Source organism: Sardina pilchardus, chromosome 7 (genome assembly GCF_963854185.1).
Source record: "Sardina pilchardus chromosome 7, fSarPil1.1, whole genome shotgun sequence".
Lineage (NCBI taxonomy): Eukaryota > Metazoa > Chordata > Actinopteri > Clupeiformes > Clupeidae > Sardina > Sardina pilchardus.
In genome coordinates this window covers 30,763,602-30,789,036 of record NC_085000.1, presented here as the reverse complement: position 1 = coordinate 30,789,036, position 25,435 = coordinate 30,763,602, and the positions used below count along the sequence as shown (strand labels likewise).

The following is a 25,435-nucleotide window of genomic DNA, read 5'->3' as shown; positions in this document are numbered from 1 at the left end:
AGGGTCCCTAAAGCCAAACCGAAGTATCCCCACGTCTTTATGTGGTCGGATAGAGAGTCAAGAATGAATTTAATCGAGTCAGGACCTTTCCGGAAATGTTAGTAAAGTGTTGTTGAAGCGTTGCGCCGCTGCAGCAGCAACATTTCCGGAAGGTAGGCTACTGACTCGATTAAATTCATTCTGGACTCTCTATCCGACCACATAAAGACGTGGGGATACTTCGGTTTGGCTTTAGGGACCCTCTACTCACTACCACGTAAGTGTAGTGTTGTTTGGAACAGTAGAAGAGGTATAAAAATAGCGTTTTGTAGTGGCGAAAGGACTTGCCCCGGTCACTTACAGGCTAACGAGTTTTGGCTAAAAACGGTGAACTCGAACTTTCTCAAAATACATCCGAATGACATGATTTTGGTGTCAACTCAACGTATGTACTCCCAATAGTCCGACAATTTGATCTAAATTGCATTTCACTCCGGATTATCCCTTTAATTCAATGCCATTTTCCGTGACATAAGAAATGTTTTCTACATTTCTAGCTATGAAATGCATTGCATATTACATTGCTGGCAAACTGAAATTCAGATCACTGCATGCACAGGCAGGCATGTAGCCTACGCTGATGGCCTCTGTAGATGTGATAGAGCCTATCAGAAGGTCCCGTATCAAACTATGACTGTGGAGGGAAACAGTTATTTTTACATAGCCTACAATATTCTTTGCAAGGTTTTGCTGACAATATAATTCAAATTTAAAAAGTAGGTTACTGTAATTGAATTAGGCCTACACATCTCCAGTAGGCCTAACTGTAATGTATTATTAGGCTACTGTTAGTTACATTTATTTTGTAATTGAATTACGTAACGCAATTACATGTATCTCGTTACTCCCCAACACTGATTGTATGTTAGTGGCCAATTTCAGAGCAATCCAAATTAAACCCACTGGAAAAAGATTGACATTTTTCCAGGGCAGCCTGCCCCATAGGGCCTGCCCTCAGGAGCGAGTCCAGTTCCTCCACGCCTTCAGTGTCGCTCCCGCGCAGTTTTTTGTAACCACGCCTACCTGCTGGACAAACAACATGGAGGGCTGATGATAAAGTAACTTAACGTAACTCTCCGCATGAAGTACAGAAACGTTTCAAATAATAAAAGTAAGTCGACTTCAAATATATTACAACACACAAGCAAACACACTTTTTCTTCCCACGTGGAGCACGCGAGTGCAATGCTTTGTCTCTGACCACGAAACTGAAATGTTTGGTGGAGTGTCCCACTTGTTCTTAGCTAATTTAGCTGAGTTAGCTGGCCGGGTAACGGTACTAATGTTATAATCCAAAATCTTTTATTTCATACTTAAATCATTTGTCAATTCCGTTGTTTAATTGGTATATTTTACAATCCTTCGTCACAGTCAGACATTTAACCATATAAACCGCTCAACGTGCATATATGTCTGATTAGCTGTTAGCTAGCTGTTTGAGGAAGCTAACTCACGGGTCTCTGCTAGATGCTATGTGTTGTTGTGTCTATGCTAAGCCAGCTAAATCAGATGCCATCCTGAACATGCAATGGAATGCAAGCGCAGATCAGTAGTTTCTGTCGTCGCGTCGGCATGCGTTTGGCTCTTGCCTGCTTTGTGTTCTTAGTTTAATCAACACTTTCAGAATAATTCATAACGTTGGTTCCTCAAGTCGAAATGTAGAATCGTGCAGACAGAAATAGGCCTTGCATAAGAGGCGAAAAGCAGATTATAATGATTTGCCAGGTTTATCAAAACAACCGGTATCAATGCAATAGATCGAATGGTGCAAGGATGTCATCTTTGAATCGATTTGCCCTCTAATCTCTTTTACATGTTCGCCCACCTCTTTCATGCAACAATGAATACATTGAAAGAAATCGACTTGCAGCCAAGTTCATAATACGACGTTTGATTGTATTAGACCATGAGCTTGAGTGCACATAAATCTTTGACCATGCATTAATAGAAATTAAGCAAACCGTGCTCTTGATCAAATCAGGCCAGGAATTAATTATTCAACAAATGCCATTGTCTTGAATAATAGCAACATTCTCAGTTAGTTGATGACCTCGGGTAATGTGAACTGTGTAGACTTTACTGTTGACAGTCTGAAAAGGGAGAGAGATTTAGCATTCAAGCTTTATCTTTGCTTTGATTATTGTTTTAGTGTGTAGGACGGGTGACCAGTATCAGAATCAACTATCAAGGCAGCTGAATGTCCCGTTATATTGCTAGGGGTTTTCTGCATACATTTTGCATTAACTATGTCCGGTGGTGTTTGTGGAGAATATACTTTGTGTGTGCCATGGGAGGTATTGTGCAAAAGCTAATTGTGTCTGATAATTTGGCCAAAAAGGCATTTCTGATGTTTCATCTAATCTCTCTTATTTATATGAAATGATAGAATTTAAATAATCTCTAAAACATAACACAAACACTGCTTAACAGATGCACAGCACTGGGATTATGTTTTGGAGTGTATGCAGATGGAGCCTTTGCTGCAATTTTACTCTGGTCTAAGCTAAAGGGAATCACATTTTGTAATCTTTGTGATGTTGTAATATTGTTGTTACCATGTTTTCACATTGTGTTGCAAAGAACTTATAAATGTCACTTGCTTGCTATCAATGCTATGCTTGCATTTATACTCTTGCACAGTTAGACACAACATTAACAGAATTTATTATCTCCTTGTTTCTCTTCCCTCAGACAGAACTTGCTAGTTCTTACAGTCCTAATGACAGCTGTGTGAAAGGTATGCATATAATTGCTCTACACCTTTCATACATACACACAAACATGCATTCACCTGATGTTGTTGTAAACTAAGGAATTCACTGGAACTTTGTGGCAGCCCAGAATTTATGGATTTCTTTCTTTGTCTGTAGCTGTCAGACCTGAAAATGGAGGAGAGTCAGGATGGGTCCAGGACAGGACGCACTAAGACCTGGGGTTTTCGGCGCACCACTCTTGCCCGTCGGGAGTTCCTGGAAGAGGTTGGAGAGCTTTTGGAAGACGCCAAACCAGTGCCCAGTCGCCGTGGTGGTCGCCAACCGAGGGGAAGGGGCCGGGCTAAACAAGCTACTGAGACCACACCAACACCGGCGAGTAAGCGGGGCAGGGGGAGCAGGAAGAGTTTGCCAAATGCCTCTCTCGCATCTGTCAGTGCTGAGACCACTACTGAGGCAGACAGTGAGGTTGCACGCTTAGAGTCATCAGATGTGTGTGAAGTTGGGCCTGTAAAGACGGTGCCTACTGAGAACCAGCCTTTGAGTGAGGGGACAACAGACAGCGAGGAGATAAGTCTGAAAGAGTATGCAGAGAGGCTGAAAAGACGCAAGCTGCTGGAGGGCAAAAAGACTGCTGCTAAGGCAGAAGCAGAAGCAAAGCCCAAAGCAAATGGTGCAAAAGTTATAGAGGTTATACAGATTGAAACATCGACAGAGGAGGAGGAGGTAGCAGTTAGAGAAACAGGTAAGCCACCACCAAGGTCTCTGAGCAGTGCCGGATCGTCACACCCTATCTGTGCAGACAGCGAAGATGGTATGCTGATCAAAAGGAGACAGAAACCAGCCAGAGGCGTGCACAGATCTGCGTCCAAGTTTCCAGACACTGAGGATGAGGAGGGAGAGAGGAAGGAGGATGACACGGAGGGTGAAGAATCACCAGAAGGATGTGAGAGTGAGGACACAGACCCAGATGCTGTGTATTGCCTCTGTCGACAGAAACATAACAAAAGGTATGTATGAATCAATGGTATGTCTTTGAACCAATGGTCTCCTGTGTTGGTTATGTATTTCTGACAATTTGTGTCTTCAAGACTGTCACTCAGTCACTTCCAATGAAATGATCTGCCTACCATTATGATCATGGGGTGAAAAAAAAGAAGTTCTAGCTCAACTCATATGTGGTACTAACAGTAACAGTTTGTAATAGCAAAGGTTGCAGTGTTTTGTAGTGTCTCATTATACTATGAAGAGGAGATGGACCGGGAAGAGAGGCTATGAAGCCACAACCTGTTGTTGTCACTTAGTAAGCGTTGAAGAGTAAGCACAAATCAGACCCTGCTTTATATGGCCTTTAACCTAGGGTCAGAAAATAGAATGGAGGCTATTTTGGTTAAAGACTCTGGATTGGAGTAAGACATGGGTGGAGAATCAAAATTCTAAAATAAGTTCACAAGAACTGGTACACTTGACATTTACCTATGGCAGGGCTATTCAACTAGCGGCCTGTTGGATTTTACCGACAGCAGTGATTGATGTCAAAATTGTAGGGGTTGTCCAGCTCATGCCTGTTACACTGGGCTGACGGGGAATTCATGTGTTGGTTATGGGTGAATTCATAAATTCAATTTGAAAATAGAATAGCGCACGTTTAAAACGTTTGAGTGTGCTCAGAGTGGCAATTAACTAACACACCCATAACTTACCTAGCAATTCCTGTGTAAAAGGAGTAAAATAGCCTAGCCTTCGGTCACTTTTATACAGAACAAGAGAGAGCTATGATAGCATTCCTTCGTGTAGCCTGGATATTTACCCGTCACCTGACGCAAGAGGCCTTCTACCATGGCTTTTTTCCCCTTTCTTCAAAGAATGCGTACGCCAGTTTGTCATCTGATTGAGGCATTATGCTATGTAATTTTTGTTAGTACATTTCACTGTGGTTTGTTTTACAGATATGAAATATGACAGAAGTTGGATGTTAATGTTAGTTAGCCCAATACTGAATGAATGAGGCATTACAATTCCTGCTTATTTCCTGAACTCATGGTGTGCATTTAGGTTCATGATCTGCTGTGATCGCTGTGAAGAGTGGTTTCATGGTGACTGTGTCGGCATCTCAGAGAAGCGCGGGCGGCTAATGGAGATGAATAGGGAGGACTACATCTGCCCAAACTGTAGCCCCTGTGCAAGCCCTGTGCCTGTCCAGACAGTGCAGACTGCTCTCTCTGCTACTGGGATGATGTCTTCCTCTGAGAGTCTCATGTCACCACCTGCTTGTGAAGATAGACCAAGTGAAGATGAAGGCATCAAGGGAAAAATTAGAAAAGCTAGCAGCGAAGGAACGAAGAAGAAATTTAAAATATTCCAGCCGGTAAAACTGTTACTATTCTCTTGGTGTTTGTTTTACAAATGTCACCTGGTAGAGGTAAATGGCAGTGTGTAGTGAATTATGAGAAAAGGAGAAGAAAATGTTGTCTCTTTCCTCAGTATCATGTTACTTTCGTAAAAACAGATTGTTTCAAAATATTTTTTGTATGAGTTCATGTTTTTTCCATGGGTTGGAAAATAACTAGATAAGTTTCCTAACAGGGAGTGACGAGTGCTGTTGTGGAGGAGGAACAGGCTCTCCCAAAATGCATTGGGCCTGGCTGCACTAAGAGTGCTCTACCTGACTCTGTGTACTGCGGCCATGAATGCATCCTCCGCCATGCTGCGGTAACCATGAAGTCTCTCTCTGAGCAAAAAACGCCCAAACTGGAGCCTCTACCACCACAGGCTAACCCCACACCTAAAGCACTCAGTAAACCTACCATTCTCTCAGCGTTGAAGGTAATCTATAGTCCTGTTGTTTAGGGTGACTGGGGTTGCATCTTGTTTCTTAATTTTAGGAATGTATGATTGTCTTGCAGGTAGTTGCTTTTCTGAATCACTCTTTCAGTTATGACGTGAAATGGACCACACATGTTGTTGCTTTTGTGTTGATGACTCTCCACGCTTGCTTCCAGGCGCAGATGAAGCCTCTTCTCGGCAAGGTGGCCAGGAAAAGGTCATCTGGAGGACAGCAAGGAGAGGGGGAGGATCATGGTGCAGATAAGGAAAAAGAGGCTGCTGTGCTGCCCAGCACCCAAACTGAGGCAGTGAGGGCACAGCAGACTTCTGCCATAGATTCGTCAGTTTTTTACAAGTCCAGTACGTATCACCAAACGGTTCTCAAACCACACACTTACAGATGTTTTCTGTCAAAATCACTCACATGTTATTTGACCGCTCTAAACTACAGTTGTTTGATTTCATATGACAAACTCATTATGTAGTCACACACCACTTAAAATTCACAACAAAGGCAAATGGCCCTTACATCTCTGGAAGTAAGGTCATATGAAAATACACATCCACCCATAACAAAACACTGCATACAAAAACAAACAAAAACAGGTAAGTACTCTGGCAGGCTGTCTATTATACATTTTAACTCCTCAGGTAAGTATTTATTAAAGCTTGATAATGGACTGTCTTGTCAAGTACTCAGATACACAAACCACCAGCCTTGGCTTTGTGGCAATAAAAAATATGTACATTTTGAATTTGAAAAGATCATCTATCCTCCCTGTGATGCAGTGGATTGAGGGCATCTTTTATTTATGTCCTGCAGATTGCTACTAATATGAATGTGCATGATCAAATATGCCACATTATTATGGCTTTCTACCTTTGGTAAAAGGACAGTTTGCTTTCACAGTTTTGTTTTCTTTCAAATGTGATAAACACGTTTATCTTTCCGAATTCATGCCAATAAGTTAGTTACAATTTTACCTTTCATAATTCATATCAATAAGCGTCACAAGTTAATTCAACAACTGGCAAAGCCCCCTACAATATCAGTTCTGTATTGGCTAGCAAATAGCAATCTTCACCCTAACGGGCTATTTTGTGCATTACACGTTAATGGGGTGATATCCTAATGGGACAATTTTAGATATCAGTATCTTCTGACAGAATTGTACTGGATTCTGTCAAAACTGCAATATCAAAAGTAGCGATGAATGCCATCAATAACTATGCTATTGGTTTGTTGGCTTGCTCTCACAGATATATCGTGCCATGGTGTGCCATGGCGTGACATGACTGTATCCCATAAGTGTATAGTCAATTCATATGACAAGATGAAATTAATAATAAATCATTAGAGTAGATAAAATCACATAAGTGCAACTACTTAACGCAGTTCAAAATAACATTGAACTAAGACCATGTGACCAACACATGATCAAAATTCTGGGTTCAGTGTTTAAGTCTCGCTAACTAACATGGAAAATGCAAAGTGGTAAGTCATTCCAAACAAATGTCTGTTAAAAAAAGTATTTAAAGTCTGGCTATTCTACACAGAAGAAAGCTGAATCTATGGTGCCTTAGGTTTCTTACCCTCACCTCGTCTTTTATTTTGACACACTATGTACACTCTCTTGTGCATTAGCCCTTGCATGATTTCTTCCACTGACAGTACTGCTTAGACAAAAGTCAGGGACATTTCAGAATCTGGAATGTTTTTGAAATGCTTACATTTAGAAGCTCTTCTTTGAATAATTTCTATGTGATGTAACAATTTAGTCCATTATCATCTATCATTATCGTCTTGTATTTTCTACATCACCCGTGTGTCATATAGTGACAGACCACTGCCTCATTAGATACCATAGAATAGGAATTTAAAGGAAATGTGGTCTTGGAACTTTGGGAACCTTTTATTTATGTTTTGGATAATGTGGCCGAGTAGCCGCTCAGTGCTATAATGGTCAATATTGAGCACAGTCATCGCCATACGCATCATCAAAATCTAAGACTCGACCTCTTTATATCAAAATAGGTCAAAATCGGTGTGTCTGTTTTTTTTTGTTTGGGGGACCGGGAACCAAATCTGAATTGAGAAGGTTTCGACACTCATGCTCATACCATACACCAAGTGGTGCCAGTTGTCCTGTCATCCTATAAAGCCAGGCCATTTTTTTGCCTTTTTTCACCGGTCACCTGACAGGATAGTGAAGAGATGGCAGGAAATGAGAGAGATGGGGAGTGGGTTCAGCCAATGACCTCTGGCCAGAATCAAGCTGTGTCCTCGTGCCGATTGTGGTAGAGATGTCTCATCTATTCTCAACTTTTTTTTTTTTTTTTTTTTTTTAAATCTCTACTCCTTTTTTTTTTTACTCTTTTGAATCCTTGGTTACTAGGTTTTTAAGGTAGTTGGCATCAAGTCTGCAGCCATCAGTATTTCTTTCCCTAGTTTTCCTTGCACACGATCTAAGTTTATTTCATCTATGCCATGGTTTGCATCGAAACATCAGTTTTCTCATGCTGTGGACTGCTGGACTTTATCTAGTGTGCCTCAAAGTTTATTCTCTTCCCCCAGTTGCATTGTAGATCTACACAAAATGCCCTCAAGATTTTATATGAATAGGTTTTTTGTGGAAATAACGGCAAAAACGTTGTACGGTAAAATGTAGGTAGTTTTATAAGAGCACGTATCAGTAGTGATCACACATTTTTTCATTCATCACACATACTTTTGGGGGGGGGGGGGGGGGGGGGGGGGGTAAATCTGCCAGTTTTTGTGTGGATGAGCAGGAAAGCAAAACAAGAGAAACCCTTACCTGTGTCACAGACATTGCAAGCAGTAATTGTGACTGACATGTTGGAGGTACACTGACAACAGCTGACTGAAGAGAGTAAGGAATTTGCTGTGAACATGGATCAAAATCCATTGCACCTTGGCCATTATTTACACTATCCACACAATTATTGTCAATAGGAGGCTAGTTTAAAAGCAAATCATTAATTCTAGCACTGACACACAGTTTGACCAACTTCCCCAACGTGGACGTCATGTTGGGAAACACAGTCGAGGCCTGGAACGTTGCCGGATACAAAAGAGAGCCGACCTGTTGGACCCCTGTGAAACGAAAAGAAAAGGAATACTCTGAAGAATTACATACATATGCCACAAAGGAAATGGAGAAGCAAAACTGACTTAAAAGGCTTAGGGTCAGTTGTAGGTCTAAAGTATCAGGTTGAGTGATCCCATGAAGTAGGAATGTCTTTGGCTTAGGTGAAAATGCCCACGAAACCCCCACAGGATCAAACAAGTGGGTGACAACGCACACAACTGAATTTCCCTGGAATGCACACAGTCATTGCCAGTTGAGCCTGGCCTGCACATGTGGAATGTCACCAGATGTCAGTGTCTCATGAGGACACCTTTGACAGTGATTTCTTCAGAAAGATGAGATGATTTCCAAACTTCATACCAGAGAGAGCTTGTGCCTAGAATTCCATACACATGAATTTGTGCACACAAACATGTTCCCCCGCACACACACACAAACCAGATCTATGTGTACACACGCACACTGTGAGAAACTTTGTTGTGTTTTGTCAAACCAACATGCACCGACACTGGCGTTACATTCATTGTTTTGATTACTTCTCACCAACTGCAGGAACACCCTTCAGATACAATTCAAGGGCCATAGAATTTCATTCAATCATTATTCGTGATTGCCACCTAGTGTCCAGTGTTGGAACAACCTCTTGGGAATGTGGAAGTTCATAACATTTGCCAGCCTGGCTTATGTGGGTAAATCACATATGAAATGGGCCATTTTTTGGTCACCTATTGCCGTTTTTTTTTTTTGCCTCAGACCCAAAAAGCTAATATTTTAAACAAAGTATCAGACTTTTTCCTCTGCGTATAAGTCAGTGAATTCAACGGTCCCCACGTAAAGCTTAACATTTGTTAAATTATATAGTTTTTTTAGGTCCCTAGTATTGAAGATTATCAGCATTATCATAGCTTATTTAATATCACATTTTGTATGGATTTTTACAGAAGCACTACCAAGCAAAAATGCTTAATCCAACCTTTTCTGTACACAGCGGTTATTTTCTTTTCTTGTTTATTTATTTTGAAATCACGTGACACTTGGAGAAGCGGAATTTGCTAATAAAGTCGAAGGGTAGACCAACAAGAATCATGATTAAAGGAACATAAAGGAACAATAAGCTTAGGACAGGACATCTGTGTAAATACTGGGACATGCCAGAATACCTGTGTGATTTAAATAGCTTTTCTCCCTGTGTCTGTAGTCAGGTAACGGCCACTGGAGCAACAAAATGTCATACCCATAACTACACACAAAGTGCAAACCTATTCAGAGACCTACCCATAAATCCCCTTCTGTGATGCATAACACATGGTGACAGCAAATCATACACTTCTGTGCATAACTTGTACTGTCTAATTTTCAATATTTCTTTTCATTCTTGAATGCATTTATCTACAGTTTCTTGAATCAGCAAAAACTGCTGAAAAGACTTACTGCTACTGCTATGGCCACTGCTTATTTGGCCATTGCCCATAGTGGCTGGCCTAGCATGATTTCATAGGGGCTGCATAGTTATATCAGTTAGAGAAATATGAATGGGGAGTTTCCGCACATTTCTTTTGGCTTACGCTATTATGAGTGCTACTCCTTAAAGTAAAGAAGTAACTGTGAAGGCAGAGGTCATCTGCACCAGCAACAGTTGAGTAGTGTGATGTGTTTTTACTATGAACTAAAACAGATCATCTTTAGAACACTTATAAAATGTTTGAGGTCACGGTAGAACTTTTTTAATGCCTTGAGCAGGTGCTCAACCAGGGGTGGGGAACCAGAAGTAGAAGACTCTACCCCTGATTGGGTCTGACCCCTATCCTGGCCTACTCCTAACCTGTTCTCAGTTGAAAATAGGTCTGGACACTCTCTGTTCCCTTTTGATTTAAAAGGGACAAAACCACTAGTGAAATTGAATTTAAGTTGATCTTTAAGCTTCTTGCGAATATATTCAAGTATTGAACTTATACAAGTCCAAGTTTTAGTCTGTCAGGGTAGTCTTGTGCTTTGGCCTGGTTGTATGCAGTTTTATGACACAATGCAGTGCTACTGGGGTGTGTGTGTGTGTGTGTGTGGGGGGGGGGTGTTATGGAAGAAGATCCCTAATAATTTATTTCAACTCATGAAGAATGGGAGCAGGAAATAATGTATTGCCTTAATGTTTTTATTGAACAACATGTTTGAACAGATACTTCTGATACAGAATTAATCATTTTTAATATCTGATTCCAATTGATAGTTTGTATTTTTAAATGGATTAGAGGATACACACTCACTCTTAATTAGGTGTTCACATTGTTGAAATTAATGCATTAATTACTTTTAAATATCACAAAGCAGTAAATCTGAATTTGGTGTTTTGTGGTGCCATGAGGTTTCCTTTTATTTTCCAACAGATAAAAAAGCAGCTCAGAATGTAGACAGTAAAACAGAAAGAGATGACCTTGGGAGATCCCAATCACCCTCAGAGGTGACTGTCAAACCTGGACACAACGCACCTCTGCCTGCAAGCAGGACTGTACAGTCAGATTTCAATCTGCTGCCTCTTAATTCCAAACCAACAGTACAGTTGGCTTCAGACTCGACTGCGTCCAGACAACAAACTACGGCTGCACACGGCATCAGCGAGTCTTTGCCTCTACTGCCCAAAAAATCACCTGAACAGTCACCTCCCTCCTCATCTGCCTCCTCCCCTACATCTGCCTCAGTCACAGCCTCCAAGTCTCAGCAGGGACCTCAGGCCCCTCAAATGCCATCAGAGCAAAAGCCGAAGCCTAACAATCAGATTAGGCTAAATATCCGCCGGTCCCTCACTGAGATTCTCTGGAAAAGGTAAGAACTCTGAAAACATATAAAATGTGCTATTCTTCACCTGTCTATCTTTCAATGTTGCGATGACACTTTAACATGGAAATAAAAAAAACAACATCAGAATAGTCATGTTGTCAAAGTATACTACCAGCACATTATACATATACACTAGGTAAAGTCAGTACTGTAACTGAATGCATATGATTCCATGATCTGATTTCTTGGTCAAACCCAATGAACATTGCAGTAATCAGTAGAATCTTGATACAATTGAACTTCCTTCATATTGCTTTCATCAGGGTAAATGACAGTGATGATTTAGCATTGTCAGAAGGTGAAGTTGGGAATTTGGCTGTGAACATTGAGAAGGCGATGTACAGTATGTACCTCTCAACTGATGGTAAATACAAGAACAAGTACAGGTTGATCTTATTCAACCTGAAAGATCCCAAAAATAAGGTAAGTTCAGTATCACTTTTGTTTATATTTTGTTTGCTAAACAATGAACTGTGTTATGTTAACACAGCTAGGGCCTTGTAACTGGAACATGACAGGGAATGTAATATTTAAAAAGAAACATTTTGTAGAATACAAATGCTTGTTTAGGTGTAGACAAAGTGTTTCATTATCACTGAAAAGACATTCATTTTAATTTTCAGGTGCTGTTCTATCAGGTGATCAAAGGAGAAATCTCACCATCAAAGCTAATCAGACTAACTCAAGATGAGTTACAGGCCAGGGAACAATCATCTCCAAACATCAGTAAACCGCCTGAGGTAAATTGCCAGCCTTAGAGGAAAAACTTTGTTCGGCTGGTGATGGCCTTGCCTTTGATTATGATCTCTCACCGTTGATTGCTAGGCTCCCCAGAGCAGTCCAGCCATGGCGCAGATGAAGCAAGACGTGAAAGAGGAGTCGCCCCCTGGTGGTGTAACAGAGAAAACTACACAATTGTCTTCTGTAGCAGCACGCAAGTCAGAGGACTCACCATCACCCTCCACAACCTCTGTGAGCATTTCTCTCTCTCTCTCTCTCTCCTACTCTTTTGATTCAGTTCTTCTGTAAATACTGTATTACATGTTTTCTGTTTGTTTTTAACAGCAGCATTCTGGAATCAAGCTAAATCAACCAACCAAAATGCCGTCAGTTCCAGACTTCATCAGCAGCATGCTGAAGGATACAACATCAGAGCACAAAACCCATCTCTTTGATCTGAAATGCAGGATATGCACAGGTAAGAAAACAATCCAAAAATCAAGAATAATTTAAATGTTGCTGATTTTACAAACAATACACCCCTTTCATGTGTTTTTATTGGCCATGTATAGGTCAGATATCAGCTGACGATAATGATGAGCCTGGAGCTAAGAGACTGAAGAAATCTGAACCAGAGGAGAAGCAGGAGACATCACACAAAGAGAGGCCTCCTAAGATGAGCCGTGGCACAGAGAAGAGGACAGCAGCACCCATCGTGCCACGTGTCAAATCGCCAGTTATGGAATCCCCAGCGTCACCTGTACCAGAGGACACTCCGGACACCGGAGAGGAGTCGTCAGACTTCACTCCCATTGTTATACCTGAGGTGTCCATTGTGTCCATCACTAGACAAGATCCGCGCACCGCTGGATTCCATCCTGCTGTTAAACCCCGCGTACACCAACCACCAATCACTCCATCCCCTCCCACCACACCTGTAATCAGTGCGCCCAAACCAGTCAAACCACCACTTCCTCCACCTCCACCTATTGTCCCGAAATCTATCCTGATGAAACCCACTGGATCATCTATCAGATTGTACTCTACCTCCCGGACACCCGCAAGGTGTTTGTCCTCACTTACTCTCTTCATAACAAAATCTAAAAGTGTATCATTAGCAAAATACTGTATGGTCCCTTTCACTCTTTTAAGCAATGTTTGTGATCTTCCTTGTTTCCATTTTTCTTTTTATCAGTGTGGTGTCTTCTCAACCTCCTCCGGACAAAGACACGCGTCATTTTCTACTAAAGCAGGAGACTATATGGAAAGGATTTCTGAACATGCAAACAGTTGCTAAATTTGTCACAAAGGGTTACCTGGTTTCAGGATCCTCAAAATACCTGAATGAGGTTAGACCACAATTTATTATTTCATTTGTTGATTTCATTAATTTGAAGGTTTTTCTTTTTTTCACTTGGAAAATTCAACATAACTGATATGTTCAATTGAAATTGATTAATACAATTTAGATTGACGAGATTACACAAAATAGTTGTTACATTTTAATGTCAGTATATTTATCTCTAGAAAGTATACTTTATGGACTCAATTTCCTGTTATTTAGGACATACCCGACACTATTCACATCGGGGGTCGGATATTGCCTCAAACAGTGTGGGAGTATGTGGAGAGAGTAAAGGCATCTCCCTCTAAAGTAAGTACACTAATTTCTGCTCTCTAGCTGTTTTCATCAACACTTTCTAAACACTGTTGTAACACGCTCTCCTCACGCTCTCCTCTCAGGATTTGTGTTTGATCCGTTTCCAACCAGCGACGGATGAGGAGGAAGTGGCATATGTGTCTCTTTTTTCGTATTTCAACAGTCGAAGGCGTTTTGGTGTGGTTTCCAACCACTGCAAGTACATCAAGGACTTCTACCTCATTCCTCTTGGAGCTCATGAATCTGTCCCCTCGCTACTTCTGCCACTTGAAGGACCAGGTAGACACTGAATTAGATCATCTCTCAATTTAGACTTTCATCCTTGTTTTTCACTGTAATTGACAAGAGCTGTGTTTAGCAACAACAGCACATTTTAAATGTTGTTTTGTTTCCACAGGTTTTGAGCAGAAGCGTCCAAATCTGCTGCTTGGTCTAGCTGTATGTCAGAAACCAAAGCTTCCTGAGGCTTTGAAAGAAGAGGCTAATGAAACAAGAGTTAAAACTCAGATTGCTTCAGAATCATCTGATGGTGGTTTTCCTACTGCAAAAACAGCCACCGCTAGTGTGACACCAAATGATTGGCAACCCTATGATCCAGAGATCCCAATTAGCACAACGCCCCCTGGATCTCCAGACTCTTCCTCCTCGGGTTCTGTGTCCTCTCCGTCTGATTTAGCCCATACTGTTCTGTCAATCATTAAAGCACCTACTGCTGCTAGTTCTAAACCAATCAGTGCCTCAGATCCCTCTGTGTCAGCTGGCAAAAATCCCCTGCAAACCATTCTTAAAACATTGTTTGGGAAGAAGGAGGAACCCTCTGTTAATGCAATGGATTCACCTAAACAAAGCTCCTCAGTAGACATCAAATCCCCAGCCCCAAATACTGCAGAGGTTGATCTGATTGTTCAAAAGTATGGACATACAGACATTTCTACAGATACACCAGTAGAGAATATTGAGATAAGCAAAGATGACGATAGACCATATGATCCAGAAGAGGAGTATGAGCCAGAAGTTGAGTATGATCCAGAAGTTGAGTATGGGATGTTAAATCAGACCAGCACAATCCCAGTGATGAAGGAGATAGATAATGAGGATGATCGACCTTATGACCCAGAGGAGTATGATCCAGCAGTGGGTTATGATAACTCCAAAACTCCAGTCAAAGCATTTGAAGATAAAACTGTAGTACAGCAGCCCACAATCGAGGATGATGTTGCCTATGACCCTGAGGATAGCACTTTCTTTGAAGAGATGCAAGCTGACCTTGGTGGAAATGCAGGCAATGGCACAGTGGTATTATCTGACCAGCAGAGAATGCTGCTGGATTTGAACAAGCAGATTGAGGAGCAAAAACGTCAGCTGGAGGAACAAGAAGAAGCATTGTCTCGGCAAAGAGCAGCAGCAGGGATGTCAATGGCTCACTTTTCTGTCTCAGATGCTTTACTTTCTCCTCCTAGAACTTCCTATCTGTCAAACTGTGATTTATTACAACTTGCAGAAAAGCAGACCATAGATACTGTTGATAGGCCAGTTATTAATCAGAGGAGGGACCCACGGCAGAGAAGAGAATCAAAGTGTGTAGATAACAAGCCAGTTGAGAGTGAGCATGGTAACAAAAATACCACTTTAGGATCTTCAAAGTCAGAAACCATTCAACCAGAGAAGCACCCATTAACAACTGATATACAGACAGCTAAACAAGGGACTGAGAGTCCAGCATCTCCTGAGAACAAAACAAGCACAGAGAAAACAAAAACAAAAATGTCATCTACTGAGAAAGTAGATGAAAAAGTTAGAGCTGACAAAAGAGAGTTTACAAAGACAGATACACATAAAAAAGCAAGTAGGCTCAAAACAGAGACACGAGAGCAATCTGGTGATGCTTCTCGTCATTCACATCATCATAGGTCTCGCCATGAATCACGCCGAACATCCCAAGGAGAGAGAAAAGATGTATCACCAAGGAAAAGGCAACGATCAGGTGATAGTCATGAAGTCAAGCCCTCCCAACCATCATCAGTCAGTGTCAAACAAAGTGAAAATAACAAGCATCATGACCGAGAACGGTTTGAGCACAGAGGTTCGAACATTTCATTGAGCAAACAAACAAGTAGAAGGCAACAGAGATGGGAAGGACCAAGAGAATGTGAGACAATTTCAGACATGGCACAAAGAGGTGCCACCTTTTCTGCCTCAGAGGATAAGTTCAAGGAACAAGTTCCATTGAGCAAACAAACAAGTAGAAGGCAACAGAGATGGGAAGGGCCGAGAGAATCTGAGACAATTTCAGACATGGCACAAAGAGGTGCCACCTTTTCTGCCTCAGAGGATAAGTTCAAGGAACAAGTTCCATTGAGCAAACAAACAAGTAGAAGGCAACAGAGATGGGAAGGGCCGAGAGAATCTGAGACAATTTCAGACATGGCACAAAGAGGTGCAACCTTTTCTGCCCCAGAGGATAAGTTCAAGGAACAAGATTCATTGAGTAAACAAACAAGTAGAAGGCAACAGAGATGGGAAGGACCGAGAGAATGTGAGACAATTTCAGACATGGCACAAAGAGGTGCAACCTTTTCTGCCCCAGAGGATAAGTTCAAGGAACAAGGTTCAAGTCAAAACACACGACCAAGAGGTCCACCTTCAAGACAGTTTAGTGACCCTGATTGTCGAACACAGCACACTTTGGATAGACCATTTAACTCGAACCAGTGTGATGCACCTCATCCACCAGAGGATAAGTTCAAGGAACAAGGTTCAAGTCAAAACACACGACCAAGAGGTCCACCTTCAAGACAGTTTAGTGACCCTGATTGTCGAACACAGCACACTTTGGATAGACCATTTAACTCAAACCAGTGTGATGCACCTCATCCACCAGAGGATAAGTTCAAGGAACAAGGTTCAAGTCAAAACACACAACCAAGAGGTCCACCTTCAAGACAGTTTAGTGACCCTGATTGTCGAACACAGCACACTTGGGATAGACCATTTAACTCAAACCAGTATGATGGACCTCATCCACCAATGTGTCGTCCAGGACCAAGAGGCCCATTTGGACAACCTCCTCAAGGACTGCTTGAAAACAGAGGCCCCAGACCTCCAGGACCTGGACCACCAGGGCCTCCAAACAGGCAGTTTAATGTCAGCCATGGTCCCAGGATGCCTAATGTTGATGCTCCATGGAGATCAAACAATAACAGTGTCAGTGACTTTAATGATTGTCACCCTTTTCATGATAATGACATACCTGCTCCCCCACACATGTTTAGAGATAATCATGGAGAATTTTCTTTCGGTGGTGCCCCCACTGAGCACCCTGAAATGCATAGGGGTGGAGATTTAGAATGGGGCAAGCAGAGAACACATTTGACTCCAAACAGATTTGACCAGCAGCATGGACGTAATACTCCTGAAAGGATCGGGCCAGGGTTTTGCGGACCAGGCCCAAGTGACAACTACAGAAACAGAGAAATGATTAAGAACAGGAGTGCTGTTTTCCCTGGTCCCCATGATATGTCAGTAGATCCAAGAGCACCTTTGCATCATTTTCCCAAATCCGGTTCACCTCAGTTCACACAAACCTTCGAAGAGCAAAGTCCTCATCACCTTGATCACTACAGCCCAAGAGACTGCCCCCCATTTCCCAGACCAAGAGATCCCACTTCAGGACCATTTTTAGGGAATAAAGGCCAACCAGGCTTGTGTTTGGACAAGCCAAATTGTCAGTCTGATGCACTGCCTCGACGACACTCTGGCCCTTTGCTACCGACCCCTCCAGGGGGTCCCACTGGACCATTTAATCCCACAATGCAACATCCTCCTCAAAACGTAGAAAACCCTTGGCCACCACAAAATCCACCTGGAGGAACAGATTTTGACAGAGATTTTGACAGAGACACTTCAGGATCAGATAATACAAAAAATCTCAGAGAGAATAAGGACCCCTCACCCTACCACTCGCATGAATACACCAGAGAGCAGTCAGAAGAGAGGAGGATGTCTGATGGCGGCTTTCCTAGACAGAGAGGCAGGAGGCCTTGGCCTAGGGAGCAAGGCTGGAAAAGGTCTCTCTCTAGAGGGAGGGGGTTTGATAAAGGCAAAGGAGGAGACACAGGAGAGAGTGAGGGTGAAGCAAGGAGGCCAAAGGGTGGACAAGATCGAGATTACGCCAAGAGAGCGAGAATAAGAAACAGGCACCAGGACCACGACAGAGATTCTCACAGTAGTAGTCAAGAGGACAGGAACCAATCTTTCCATGAGAGAACAGGAAGGAGAGGACAAAAAGATGGAGGGTTTAAGGCCTTTGGTAGAAAAAGGGGCAGAGGTAGAGAGAGAAATAGATAAAGATCCTGAGTTACAAAGACAGATCATGGGAGAAGTCAAGATAAAACAGAAGAGCATTGTATACATTTAAATATCAGTTGATACCTCTTGAGTTCTTCACCTCTTGTGTGCACATGTCATAACATTGATTCTGTGAAGATGCCTGTTTTGTGTCAGACAAGTTGCAATAATAATGCATTTGTGAAAAGAATTTAGCAGCACCAAACTATTGTGCACTGCAATATGCAAGATTCAAAATTAAACTGTTAATGTGCATACAGATTTTTTTTACTGTGCATACAGAATCCTTTTACCTTTTATGTTTACCATTTCTGTGTAATTTGCAGACTATTTTGTTCTGTTCTTCATCTTCATAGTCAATTTTCAAACTAAGCAAAAGTACATGTTTTATTTGTACTTTCTATGAGGAAGTGTTATAAACCATACTGGTTTAATTTGGTTGTTTAAAAGCATTTTGTGTATTGGATACTGTAGTTCATATGGTTCATGAAAAATAGTTTTATAGGGAGCCAAAACATTACTAGTTTGAAAATTATGCTTTTGAAAATTATGCGTTGTGTCCTCTGTACCACTGAGAAATCAGAGAACTGCAATTGCTGAAAGATGATTAAAAAATAATAAAATAAATGATTAATGGCCTCTGTCCACCTTCTTCTTATCTAGGCCTACACATTTTGCATGCATAAACGCTAAGTCAAATTCGAGACACTTTTCCAAAGTGGTTCCTTGTTGGGGAATGAGTTGCCCAGAGCGCTCCCTATTCAGTTTTGGGTCTTTAAAGAGGGGTCTAAAGGCATGCACTTTACATATTAGAGTATTTTGTTATTTCCATTAGGCTATTGAGTGAATCGATATTGTTGTTTAGTATTGCTATTCTCCTTAATATTACCAACTTCTTCACTGTTGAATTTAACTATTGTAGCCTATTGTTGTTTATGTCCCTTTGGACAAAAGCGGTAGACTACACCTGATGAAGTAAGCTTATACAATTAACATTAAATTGTTTGATTACATTGTGAACTCAAACTGTAAATTCGTACATCTGTTTTCTAAGTATTTATTAAACATTGATTCTTTGTATCAAATAATGTGTATAACCTACTGCAAGATTCAGAACTCTGAAAGTAACAATCACGTCATCACCTCACACTACTCATGTCACTCACTCACTACTCCTTTTGCCTCAGCAACAAGTGAAGTGACAGTTGGTGATTTTCATCGAAGGTAAACGGATAGCGGACTACTAACAAACACCTCGATTGTTGTTGCTGTTCATGAATTGAATTCATCCCGATTTATTTATTCCGACCAAAAGTGTCTGTCAGGTAAGGCTTTCATGTAGGCATTAACGATTGGTTCTCAAGTTTCATTTAAATTCTGTTTACAAACACACCCATCATAGCTCAATTTAACAGAGAGCATTGCCAAATGTGTTGCTGCTGCTAATAATGGCTGTATTGCTAACAATTTGTACAGTTGAAGTGTAACGTTCATTCTGGTTGTCCTGTTTATACGGCTGATTTGGTATAAGTTAGTTCAATTAACGTTACAGTGCCTGCACGTATAGATTGGTGGATGTAATGTTAATGTTATTCAATAAGTAAGAATTTTCTTGTCTGGTGAACTTCCAGCTTGATGCTCGTGTTGACTCGACCTCGGCTGATTTTCCTAGGTTAGCTTCTTTAGCGCGAGGCTCCTTGTGTGGAGCGGGAAAATTCATTTGAAGAGATAAATAAATCCAACTTGGTCAGATAGCAAGGGTCAACGATCAGTTCATTAAGATCTATCGAAAAATGAATAGTCAGACCTGAGAGGATTGGTGACTAACTTAGATGCTACTAAATTGACCTTCACTAGCAGCTAGCAGCTAACAGTAACGTTAACCAGCTAAGTTAACGTCAAGCTTTGGTTGACCTTTAATGTTAAACTTACTGTCTAAGTAAATGATCAAACTTTGACGTTAATCTTAATCAGGGATTTAGCATTAATGTACTGTCGGCTGGCTGCCTAATGTTGACATTTTCATCTCTAATGAATAACTAATGTTAATTTCACGTAAGTCAATGTTCACAGATCCCTCAAGATTCAAATTAATCCCTCAGACCATTTCCTGCTAAAAACTAATAACCGTTAGCTAAATTAATGTCCGAAATGGGAACTGTTGGCTCAGGATCACAATAATCCTAAATTAGTGCATTATTTAACTTTATAACTAACTTCAACGTTACGGTTGACGACGTTAACCAGTTGACCAGTGGAAGCATTTTCAGTTTTTTACAGGCTAGCTTTGCATGATCGATTGTATGACGTTTCTTGTCTTTCTCAAGTTGACCTATGTGTTTCTATTGCTCCTTCGCAGAATGACCACATCTGTGGCTTGCAAAGCACTTCATGTATCACCTAGTGGCCAGTACTCCTCTGACCCTGTCAGTGTAATTGTCAGCCAAAATGGATGTGTTTCCAACGAGCAAGGCCAAGTTTTGAGCTCTGAATTCAGCCTCTTGGAAATGACAGAAGTGGAGTATACACACCTTCAGCACATCATTCAGTCTCATATAGAAGCGCAAGCAGCTGAGCAGGAGGCATCTGGTGAGATCAGGACAAATTCAGCCATTTACAGTGAAGGCAGGGCTTCCAGCCATCATCACAGCGAGACTGATTACACAGCCAACTCTCCACCATCCAGCCCAGCAGTAATGTGTCAGGCTAGCACGCAGCCGTCATCTTCTGATGTACGATATACCATCTCAGGAATATCTCAAGAAGGAGGAATGGACATTCAAGAGATCAAAATGGTTTTGGTCAGTGATCCTGTTGATGATGATGTTAACACTGGAGAGAGGACACCAACCAGCTGTGGGGAAGTCCCAGGCTCTGTCCTAGCTAAAGTAAGATGTGCTATGGAGGCATCCAGAGACCATGTTGAGACATGTGACCACAGAAGTGCTCCAGTGCTGGAATCTAGACCTAATCCACCTGCGCGAGTCCGCCTGGAGAAAAGGTTCAATTGCAGTCCATGTGATGTTTCCAGACAGCAGGACTCAGCAGCTCTGAACACGTAAGTTCATTGAATATCTGAATTCATTTTTAGTTAATTCTTTCTTGTAACAACCAACGACCTAATTGACATTGTGTCTCTCAAGGCTTTTGACAATGCTGCAGCATTCTTCTGAAGCTACTGGAATAGCCATGCACTCACAGGCAGACAAGTGGATTAAATCAGATCGGAATCCCACCATTGAGTGTCCCTACCCATACGGAGGGAATTTTTTCAATGCGGTGGGAAATACCCGTGGTCAGGTAAAAAAAAAATTAGGGTGGTGGGTCATGGTGATTGTCATTCAAGCAATAAGACGTGTAAAGAAATACAACTGTAATTGAGTTTTGCTCATTCGACAGGGTCTTGGAGGCCTCCCACACATGCATGATGGTAATAAGCACTCAGAGCTGATCATCCCCAAGAACTTCACCTTCAGTTATCGACATGAAAGAGGAACTGATGCCACAGCAAAGGCCCCATGCTTTGTTCGTACAGATGCCTCAGATGCCCAACTTTGTGTCAAGCCTGAAAGTATGTCTACAAAGCTGTGGTCCTGTCTTCGATAGCAACATTTGATTGTCAGCTGTCTTCTTCAAATGTCATATTTTTCTCCGTTAAATGTCAATGCAGATGGCACAGTGGGTAAGCAATACACTCTCAAGCGGGCGAGAACCCGTGGTTCCCGTGCCCATGTCCCAGGCATCATCCAGCACACTGCAGACCCCAGGGTTGTGGCTCCAGGCAAGCCTGGAAGGAGGACAGGCCCCCCCATGGAGAGCACTCAGCGCAGGGAGCGTCATAACAGCAAGGAGAGGGACCGCAGGTAGCGGGGCATAAGTCATGCATGGGAATACTATTTTAAACATATACTGTACTTAGTGCTGAAAATATACCTTATCTTATATGCTTTCCTCAATACATACATGTGCAACACTTTACACAACACGAGTAAAATATTTATATGTTTATACCTGCCCTGTGTTTTTCAGCGAATTATGTATTTTTTCTGATCCATAGGAGAAGGATCCGTGTCTGCTGTGATGAGCTCAATCTGCTGGTGCCATTCTGCTCCTCTGAGACAGACAAAGCCACCACCCTCCAGTGGACCACTGCCTTCCTCAAATACATCAGAGAGATCTATGGTGATTCACTTAAACAGGTATAGCATACCCGCACAGTTAAGGTCACAAACTGCTCGGTTGAGTAGTATTTAAGTAATATTTGTAGTACTTCATCTGTTCAAAAACATACAAGTGACTCATATTTTTGAAAACTTGTCTGTCTTATTTATTGAATAGACTTACTGTCCAAGGGCCATATTACAGAAACCTCCTAACTTGAAAATCCTATCTTAACTATTTGATAACTGTAGTGACCTGGTTTAGGATCTGATTTAAGAAGCCATCACAGAAGAACCATTCCTAAGTAAATTTTCTTATCCCAACTTTAGAAAAGAAATATGTATTACAGAAGCACCCTAACCTCCCAAAATTAAGGGAATAACATAGTTTAATATGAAAAAACGGTGAAGTGTTCCTTTAAGTAAATGCTCCTGACTTTAGGATAGCCATTCATCTCTCACCTCCACCACATAATAATGTTATAACCTCCTAGGCTATGTGTTTGAGAACTTGGTGATAGACAGTAACATTTATCTGCAACCTAGCACATCCTAAGCTAAGATAAGATAGGATTCTTGTAGTTAGTTAGGATCTGCTTCTGTAATATGAAATCAAGAAGGGAAAAAATCGTATACGGTACTCTTCCTGTCTTAACTTAAGACTTTAGATAGTAAGTTTCTGTGATACGACCCGAGAGCATCTTAAATATAATACTTCCTAGAATCGCATACTTTCTGTCAGTAGTTTTAATTTCACTTAGTTAAGTGTTTCAATTCTTAATAATAATAATAATAATAATAATAATAATAATAATAATGATGATAATAATAATAATAAGGTATTCAGCATATAGAAAATTGGTACAGTTAGTAACTTCAAGTGACACAACAAAGCTCATGTCCATCTGTCACCCTTGGTCTCTCAGGACTTCCAGAGCACCTTCTGTGGTAAGACAGGACTGCGGATCAAGCCCAGTGCTACCACCACAGTCCTGCACACCCAGCTTATTGATACTGTGGCAGAGCACCACAGCGCACCCACACAGGAATGACTGCTTCAAAATGCAGCAGCTGCATCGTCTACCAACATGAAGTTACCTAACAATTCTGGCCAATGATTTGTATAGACTTAACTTATCTGACCCTAACATTTAATTCCCTTATTTGTATATAATTTATTTGTAATTTATTTGTTGCCCAGCAATCTATTCGTATGTGCTCTACTACTCTAACTTGTAAGGAGTATCAAGTCTTAATTTCTTCTGGGCAGACTTAGAGGTATTGTGGCAATATTGTTTGTGGTTAAATGTGGTCTGTTATTTAAAATGCCTCTCCTGTCCAGTTTTATGCACTCAAAAACACTTGTAACGATCAAGCTCTGTGTGGAAGGAGGAGACAGCTGTCATTTTTATATGTATGTACATGATTGTGAATTTGTCCACAGGCTTCCATATTTTTTTTACTCAACTTTGTAAGACTTTTGTAGAAGATAAGACAATTCTTAAAAACATCTATAGATGGCAGTATTTCTCCATAGAAATTCTTTTTTTCTTTTCCTCTGTGATGGAGGAGCTCCTGTGGCTAAAAAGAAACTGGTATCGTTACTCTCTGAAATCATATTTTTTTATCCTAATTTATGAACCTGTATATTCTGAATTCATTGATCCAATTTGTGAAATGCATCTTTTAATAAGAGTGCACATATTCTTGTAGAAACATGCCCCAACTGTCTGTAAATAGTTTGAATGATGTGTTAGTATTTATATCCACAAGGATAAGCTCTCTTCTATTCAAGCAGTTGTTCCTTCTGTTTATTATTCAATGTTTCATACATACATGTTATTTGCGTTGTTGTGTTCACAACTGAAAATAAATCTCTTTTAGTCATCTGTGTGTCAAAAACTAGAGTATTTCTGTTGATGGATACAGTTCAGCTGATAGACTTGATTACTTGAGGAGAGTACTGTTTTACTGAAAAGTGGCTTTATTCAATATTTCTTACAACATGGTGCTATAGCGTCTTACTGTACATACAAGTCACCCACAAATAATAAATAGTATTTAAAATCATGTATATTTAATAGTTACAGCACCAGTACATAGTGGAGATGGTGAAAATTGCCAGAAATTGTGAAAAAGCCCACGATTCGCCAATGACTTACAGTACTTACAGATTCTGAAGCGTCTGCAAAGACACTTCCTTGTTTTATTTTGGAACCATTTTGAAAGGGGGGTTGTTTGTTCAAACATGTTTCAAAGAAAACAAAAACACAACAATGACAAAAAAAAAACACTTTTAAGTTTTGTTTCATTAAAAAACTAAACTAACTCAATGAAAAATATGGTGGGTGCAGTAATATACAAAATATCTGAACACTTATTTCTTCATATTCTTACACAAAGCAGGGCTCATTAATGTACGTGTTGCACATTTTCTCTTATGTTTGACCAGTTTCTGTGTATTTGCCCATGCTTTGAGGTAAACTCTTCTGGTTGAAGTGAAAAAACCTTTGAAGCATGTGTTTACTTTCATAGCACCGTGGTGAAGAGTTAGTCTGCCAACAATCACAGCTATGAAGTCCAAAGGAGCTTTAGATGGACTTGGGGCAGAATAAGATGAAGGGAATAAAGTAATCTTTTTTTCAGGTTTTGCTTTTTTTTTTTACACATACATATACACGGTGATGGGTTTGGAATGGTTAGTAACCACTTCTCCAGTTTGCAGAGTTGTCTTTTCTGTGTGGAGTAAACTTGTGCTGTCACTCAGAGCATAGCTGATGGACTCTCGCCCCGCTGATGTGATGGACTACCTTTTTTGTCCTATTCTTCGATGGAGTCTCCATTTCAAGTCTCACTTTTCCAGGCCTGTTCTTTCCAACTGCCATGATGTTTGCTCTTCCATGATCTTCTCCCTCTCTCATTTTGTTTTAAAAATACATTCTAAAAATAATTTCTCTCATCTCCTCTTTTATTGTTCCTGTTTGGCTAAAAAAAAAAAGAAAATCACAAAAAAATTCGAAGTGACCTCTT

At 40.9% G+C, this 25,435-nt stretch overlaps 2 protein-coding genes across 5 annotated transcripts; both read left to right on the top strand.

Moving 5' to 3' along the window:
- Positions 1–1,047: 1,047 nt before the first annotated feature.
- On the top strand, positions 1,048–18,801 carry LOC134087915 (death-inducer obliterator 1-like). Of its 3 annotated transcripts, none has more exons than XM_062541760.1 (16): positions 1,048–1,150; positions 2,731–2,776; positions 2,910–3,760; positions 4,806–5,118; positions 5,337–5,576; positions 5,753–5,936; positions 11,068–11,503; positions 11,782–11,941; positions 12,142–12,258; positions 12,344–12,490; positions 12,587–12,716; positions 12,811–13,303; positions 13,434–13,587; positions 13,803–13,892; positions 13,982–14,177; positions 14,296–18,801. In XM_062541760.1, exons 3-16 carry the CDS (start codon positions 2,925–2,927, stop codon positions 18,243–18,245), a joined length of 7,446 nt encoding a protein of 2,481 aa, XP_062397744.1. In that variant the 5' UTR covers positions 1,048–1,150; positions 2,731–2,776; positions 2,910–2,924; the 3' UTR covers positions 18,246–18,801. The 3 variants fall into 3 exon arrangements, with proteins under 3 accessions (XP_062397744.1, XP_062397742.1, XP_062397745.1); XM_062541758.1 differs by having other exon boundaries at positions 12,584–12,716; XM_062541761.1 differs by lacking the exons at positions 11,068–11,503; positions 11,782–11,941; positions 12,142–12,258; ... (5 more) ...; positions 13,982–14,177; positions 14,296–18,801 and having other exon boundaries at positions 5,753–6,321.
- Positions 18,802–19,442: 641 nt separating this feature from the next.
- Positions 19,443–24,292, top strand: LOC134087918 (transcription factor-like 5 protein). 2 transcript variants are annotated; one of them, XM_062541764.1, is made up of 7 exons: positions 19,443–19,570; positions 20,605–21,303; positions 21,389–21,545; positions 21,645–21,816; positions 21,916–22,108; positions 22,303–22,444; positions 23,332–24,292. In XM_062541764.1, exons 2-7 carry the CDS (start codon positions 20,606–20,608, stop codon positions 23,455–23,457), a joined length of 1,488 nt encoding a protein of 495 aa, XP_062397748.1. In that variant the 5' UTR covers positions 19,443–19,570; position 20,605; the 3' UTR covers positions 23,458–24,292. The 2 variants fall into 2 exon arrangements, with proteins under 2 accessions (XP_062397748.1, XP_062397749.1); XM_062541765.1 differs by lacking the exon at positions 19,443–19,570 and adding an exon at positions 19,774–19,917.
- Positions 24,293–25,435: the final 1,143 nt, after the last annotated feature.

What these genes read in the sequence shown, in the direction of transcription:
- LOC134087915 (XM_062541758.1), top strand. Translation starts at nt 2,925, where the DNA reads ATGGAGGAGAGTCAGGATGGGTCCAGGACAGGACGCACTAAGACCTGG. An exon ending in GTCAGTTTTTTACAAGTCCA is followed by an intron (nt 5,937 to 11,067) that starts GTACGTATCACC and finishes ATTTTCCAACAG; the next exon opens with ATAAAAAAGCAGCTCAGAAT. An exon ending in ACTGAGATTCTCTGGAAAAG is followed by an intron (nt 11,504 to 11,781) that starts GTAAGAACTCTG and finishes TGCTTTCATCAG; the next exon opens with GGTAAATGACAGTGATGATT.
- LOC134087918 (XM_062541764.1), top strand. Translation starts at nt 20,606, where the DNA reads ATGACCACATCTGTGGCTTGCAAAGCACTTCATGTATCACCTAGTGGC. An exon ending in TGGGAAATACCCGTGGTCAG is followed by an intron (nt 21,546 to 21,644) that starts GTAAAAAAAAAA and finishes CTCATTCGACAG; the next exon opens with GGTCTTGGAGGCCTCCCACA. An exon ending in AGCAAGGAGAGGGACCGCAG is followed by an intron (nt 22,109 to 22,302) that starts GTAGCGGGGCAT and finishes TCTGATCCATAG; the next exon opens with GAGAAGGATCCGTGTCTGCT.